Genomic DNA, 6279 nt, shown 5'->3' on the forward strand with positions numbered 1-6279 from the left:
ACACGCACGCACACATGCCCACGCACACACGCACGCACACATGCCCACGCACGCACGCCCACTCACACGCCCACTCACGCACGCCCACGCACACACGCACACACACACACACGCCCACGCATGCCCACGCACGCACGCATCTCCTCACAGCTCACCTGGCGGCGACCACGTGGGCAGCGTGACGCTGGCACGCTCGCTGCGTGGACTCTCCTCCCCGCCGCCGCCGCCGTCGCCCGCGCTCACGTACGCGACGCTCGCCGTCACCACGCTGCCGGCCGTCGCGCCGGACAGCATCCACTCCACCGATAGCGTGTCGGCGGGCAGCGAGCGTCGCGGCGAGCCGGCGACGTACAGCCGGTACTCCGCCACGCGACGACATTCCGCGGGTCCCTCCACCGGACCCTGCAGGCAAGCGCGGAGACGCACGACGATTAGAAACGCGTGAGAAACAAAGGGAGAATAAAAATACGGTTATATCTGCGTAGGGCCGGACCCTGCAGGCAAGCGCGGAGACGCGCGACGATTAGAAGCGTGTTAAATGGAAGGAAAATACAAATGCGGTTAAATGTGCATTAGGGTTCTATTGAACTGACGGACACCCGCATATGAAGACGACTTTTGGCGTTTCTCACGAGTGGCAGTTATACAGTGAGACGACCTCTATAGAATGAACACCTATCTACAAAGAACACTATTGGCATTTCCTTCGATTAGTAGTCATGCAGTAAAATCATAGAAAATCGTAAATTCATCTCTATAGAACGAGTACCTAGCTATAAAAGACACATTTACAGGGGTAGAAATGAACTTTTGAACAAGGGAGTCCAACGGACTCCCTACCCTCAAAAAGAAGGAGTCCGTAGCAAAATAAGGGAGTCCGCAGTCTGAGGTTCAAAATTAAAGATATTAACAATAACGCATGTGCTTATTTTTAAGATTCATGCAGTTGCACGTCTGCCAAATTGTCTTTAGACATTAGCTGAAAAAATACAGTAATTCCATGAGGCCGTGCTCCGGAACAAACTAGTTAGTATGGCAGAATTTTCAGGGAGTCACACGGACTCCTGCATATGTCAAATCAAGGAGTCCGACAGTAAATCAGGGAGTATTTGACTCCGGACTCGCTTATTTTCGTACCCTGCATTTAGTGTTTTCCCTTGACTGAACTCTACACACAGGTCTGACTGTTCCCGTTAAGCAATTGTTTGTCGGTACTGGATGAGTTCTGTGCTCGTAGGTCTTGCGGATACCAGACATGGGATGCTAAATATGGGAGGCCCAAACATGAATGAATTCTTACCTGCCAGGAAACGCTTAGCCTTGTCACGTTCTCTCCCTTCGCCTCGGCTCCTACGTCCGGTCTCGACAACGGTTTACTCGGAGCTAAGAGAGATAGACAGAAAGATCGTGAGATGAACGATAGATTGCGCATGCAAACAGACACAATTGCGCACCCTTACACACACAAACACATGCAGGCATGAACACACATACTACACATACTTGCACGCACGCACGCACGCACATACGCCTGCACCCTTATACACACACAAACACATGTGTACACACCTATAATTACACATACTAACCCCAACCCTAATGCTGATCCTAAACCTAACCCTAATAATGAACCTAAAGCTAATTGTAACTCTAATGCTGACCCTAACCCTAACACTGACCCTAAATCTAACCATAAGCATAACGCTGACCCTAAACCTAACTCTAACCCTAAACCTAATCCTAACTAATGCTGACCCTAAATGTAACTCTAATAACCCTAAAGTTGACCCTAAACCTAACCCTAACCTTAACTCTAACGCTGACCCTAAACCTAACCCTAACGCTGACCCTAAACCTAACCCTAACCCTAAATCTAACTCTAACCCTAACGCTAATCCTAAACTCAACCTTTACCCTAAACCTAACCACAACCCTAACACTAACCCTCATGCTAACCCTAACCCTAACCCCTAACCCACACATCGCTACGTGGCGTCACACTCACGAGGACATTCGATCGTGATCTCAGCGGGTTCCGATGGCTTGCCCTTCTTCTGCGTCATCACCCTCACCCTGAACTGGAAGTGCTGGCCGACTTCATACGGCGAGAATACGTTCCTCACAAACAGCTGCTCACGATTCACCTGTCAAAAACATAGAACACCTGGATAACAACACACCTGTTGTTATTTGTGTTACTTGTTGTTATTTGTTACCTGTTGTGGCAGCTGTTGTTATTTGTTGCCTGTTGTGGCAAAGCTGTTCAATTATTTGTTCACCTGTTGTGGTACCTGGTGTTATTTGTTTACCTTGTATGGCAAGCTGTTGTTATTTGTCTACCTGATTATAAGCAACACCTTGTTGTACACACATGTATTGGAAATAGCAGCTGATCCCCCTGTCCCGGACAAGTAACGCCTTTGATTCAGACAGGTTACTTCTTTAATGATTTTAACTATAGATTATAAAGTGTAAAATCTAAATATCAGAAATCAAGGACTGGCCATGTTTCCATATGTACTTTCCAAAACAGCTAAACAGTCAATTTCAAGATTGCAATCTCAATTCAGCGCATAACTTAAAAACGTTGTAAATCGATTTCATATTTTGCTCCCACACTGTCCACCGCCCTTGTTTCTGCCTTCTATGAAGAGCAGGGTTTCGACACTAACCTTATCGTTATCCGAGATATAAAAAATCAGAAGGACTAGTAGTATTCGCCAATAGCTAGTTAGTCCGCGGACTCATATATTCCCGTCCCTCACCGTCCTAAATTTCCCATCGTTTACCAGCGGCAGAGTCCTCAACCAAGACAAAAGACTATATAATAACTCATTCCGCATTAAACAAGTTTCCTTGTTCTGAACACCTAGTACATAGTAACGCTAGCAACACGCCTGCACGCCCTAAGCATGCTCAGACCCTACGGAAAGAAAAAAAAAAAAAAGCATATAACATTGTTAAACAAATGGCCGACAACCCAGTCCTACAATCGATCGCTTTGACAGTAGCGTTGACATTAGAACAAACGGTCTGATTGTAGAAATGACGCAACTAATCAGTTATACTCTCGTATTTACAATCGGCAACGCACATCGCAGCGTGTGCTATCTGAAGCCATCCCATACAAATAGTAAGTGAAGGCTAATTAGTACATCCTTATCCAATGTTATAATAATTATACTACATCAAAGGTAGTTAGTGAAAGTATTTGGACAGGCTCGCCACCTCGCACCTCCCAAACGTAACACTCGGCAGGCAGGAGAAATTAGCATGGCCAGCGTGTATATGAATAAGAAGCATCAATGCCTGTTCACGAAACAGTGAGGGGCTAATGAGCCCAATCTGAGATGAAAATGGTTGAACGATTCAAAGAGGTGAGAAATGCACACGCCTCACGCACCAGCGCACGTGCAACACGGCACGCACCACGTGTTACGTGCACACGCACATGCACGGACGGCACGCACGCACGCACCAGCAGCACTCAGTGTGACGTGCCCACGGCACGCACAGTTACGTTCACACGCATCCACGCACACCATGTAACGTGCACACGCACTGCAACGCACAACACTGGTATCTGTCACGCACGCACGTGTACATGCACGCGCGCAACGTTGACGTGCACACGCATCCAACCACACACGTGTACGTGCGCACCACCACGCACACACGTGTACGTGTCCACGCACGCACGTGTACTGCAACGCGCGCACATGTTACGTGCACACCATACCACAGCACGTGTACGTGCACGGAACGCATGCCACGCACACACATTACGTTCTGACGTTACGCACGTACGTTACATGCACACCAGCAGGCTGCGTGTACCTGCACACGCACGTACACACACCACATGCACTAATGCACATCGTACGTGCATAACGCACGCACAGCACGCCCACACGTGTAGCACGCGCCAGCACGTGTACTGCAGCACGGCACGAAACGAACAATGCACACACACGCACAGTACGTGCCATGCACGGCACACATGGTAACGTGCACAACGCAACGCACACACGTGTACGTGGCCTAGCACCACGGCACGTGTACGTGCACACGCATTCAACACCACGTGTCACGTGCGCACGCGACGCACTCACCACGTCACACGCCCCCCTACTACGCACGCCACACGTGTAGCGTGCCCACCACGCAAGTTAGTGCACCACGCATCCAACGCCACACACATAGTACTGCACACGCACGCCCAGCATGACACGTGTACCGTGCACACCATCCACAGCACAGTCTGCCACATGTACGTGCTTACGTACGCACCGTCACGGTACATGCACACGCACGCACACGGTACCTCACACGTCACGGTACAACCACGCACGCCCCACGTGTACTCACATGCCACGGCAGGCACACACAACACGCAACATGTACGTCTATGCACCCAGCATCGTGTACGGCACGACTCACGCACGCACACACTTGTACGTGGCCACCGCACGTCGTACTGCTATGCACGCACAGCACGTGTACTGCCCACCGCACTGCACACACGTGTAGTGCCCACTAACGCACGTGCACACGACCGCACGGTGACGTGCACACGCGTTATACTGCGCACGCACCACGCACCCTAACTGTACGTGTCACCACGCACGACCAACGTAACGTGACGCTGTCAGATTCAGCTTTCCTTCCAGATGTCTTTGCACCTCTACTTGCAACTCGATTTCAATTAATTTATGGTTTCTCCCTTCGAACTAGACGCCATTGTTAAGCAGTGATACACCGATAGTGCACAGCGCGATCCATCTATCCAGCGAATTAGTAAATGGCGCACGCCCCATTGGAAAGCTATAGCTGATACAAGCGCCGGAACAGTTTGTAGCTAATAATAGGCCAAATTCCTTACTGTAAAGTGATGATCACAGAATTCCTCATCACAGAAGCCGAAATTTTATTGTCGAATTAAAAATTTAATTTAATTAAAATAAATTTTATGATCCATATCAAAATTACATGTATTTATACATTGAAGGTCCTTTTACAAAACCTTTCTGGGACAACCCTTTACCCTGGAGAGACCCCCTGTACCCTAGCAGAAGTGAGCTCACCCTCTAACACCCACCCCAACCTCCGGGCAAATCACAATTCATCCGCTCTGCGCCCTAGTAATAGTTCTACGCAAACTATAGAATCTGAAGACTATAATTTTTTCTTTACTAGTCCTGTGGACTAATGAACTAAAATGGTAGTGTCCTAACCTCGAGAGCTTACCGTAAGCGTTGCATATTGCTCGCCACTATTATCGATGCTGTTCCCAATTTCCAGGTTCGATGTCACTTCCTAACCGAGTATGTAAAACTTGTGAAATCTATCCCAAGCACCTCCATCGGCCCTCTCGCCGCCGGCCCCCCCGCCGGCCGGGCCTCCAGCGCCACCCTGGACCACCAACATAAAACTGCAATCGCCACTGGCACAGTTGACGAACTTCGAAGTCGATGCATGGTCCACATTCTCAAACCATACAATAATACTCACTACATAGGACAGGTGAAATCGTACGGCGAATTTAGTAGGATTTAAATTCCGTCCAACGAAATTCGTAATCAACATTATTTCCTCGTTGAGTGCACAAGCATCTAAATACCCACTATTCAGACAAAACGAGACAATATGTTGACGTCGACAGCAAGGGAAACATCACCACACAACTATCACACAGTATGATATCTATATATAAAAAAAACGTTTGTCTATAACATACAACAGATAATATTTGCGAATCCAGCTCCATCGAATCAACATCTCTGTATAAAGGACACAATTAAATTTTCCTTGACTGACCTAATACATGCCAGTTTGACATGATCATAATTCAATAATCATTCCAATGATTATTATGCATATAATCATATAAATTTTAAATGCATACCGAAACTTCCGGGCAGATAGATTCAATCTGTGTTACTGAGGGTGCATCCACCAAATGGAAGCTCTGAAAAACACATGTAAAACATTTCACAACGCATGTAACTACAATCACACACTGAGAAAAATAATATAATCGATCACTAAAGCCGAATGTCATCCATGGAAAACGACATAGAATGAAAACTTCGGCACATCACCTTTCGGCGAAATATTCTCCGTGATAGAAACGCGAACACGCCACTCGCCACGACCAGGCCTCTCCGATCGCAGGCCCACCAGTACAGTGACAACCGCTCCTGCAGCCGCGCCGCAAACTGCCATCCGTGCATCCTGGGAAAAATGAACTCGCAGACACCGAGAGTTGCCGATCTAACA

At 48.1% G+C, this 6279-nt stretch overlaps 1 protein-coding gene across 1 annotated transcript in view; it reads right to left on the reverse strand.

Moving 5' to 3' along the window:
* LOC106812714 (receptor-type tyrosine-protein phosphatase kappa-like) overlaps window positions 1-6279 on the reverse strand; it is a 34882-nt gene that overhangs the window by 22597 nt on the left and 6006 nt on the right. The window contains exons 8-10 of the mRNA XM_014816656.1: window positions 2006-2144; window positions 1301-1383; window positions 156-402 (exon numbers count right to left, since the gene is read on the reverse strand). Coding sequence (XP_014672142.1) covers window positions 156-402; window positions 1301-1383; window positions 2006-2144 — 469 coding nt within the window. The remainder of the gene's footprint in view (window positions 1-155; window positions 403-1300; window positions 1384-2005; window positions 2145-6279) is intronic.

The sequence above is a fragment of the Priapulus caudatus genome, unplaced genomic scaffold, assembly GCF_000485595.1.
Source record: "Priapulus caudatus unplaced genomic scaffold, Priapulus_caudatus-5.0.1 Scaffold678, whole genome shotgun sequence".
NCBI lineage: Eukaryota > Metazoa > Priapulida > Priapulimorpha > Priapulimorphida > Priapulidae > Priapulus > Priapulus caudatus.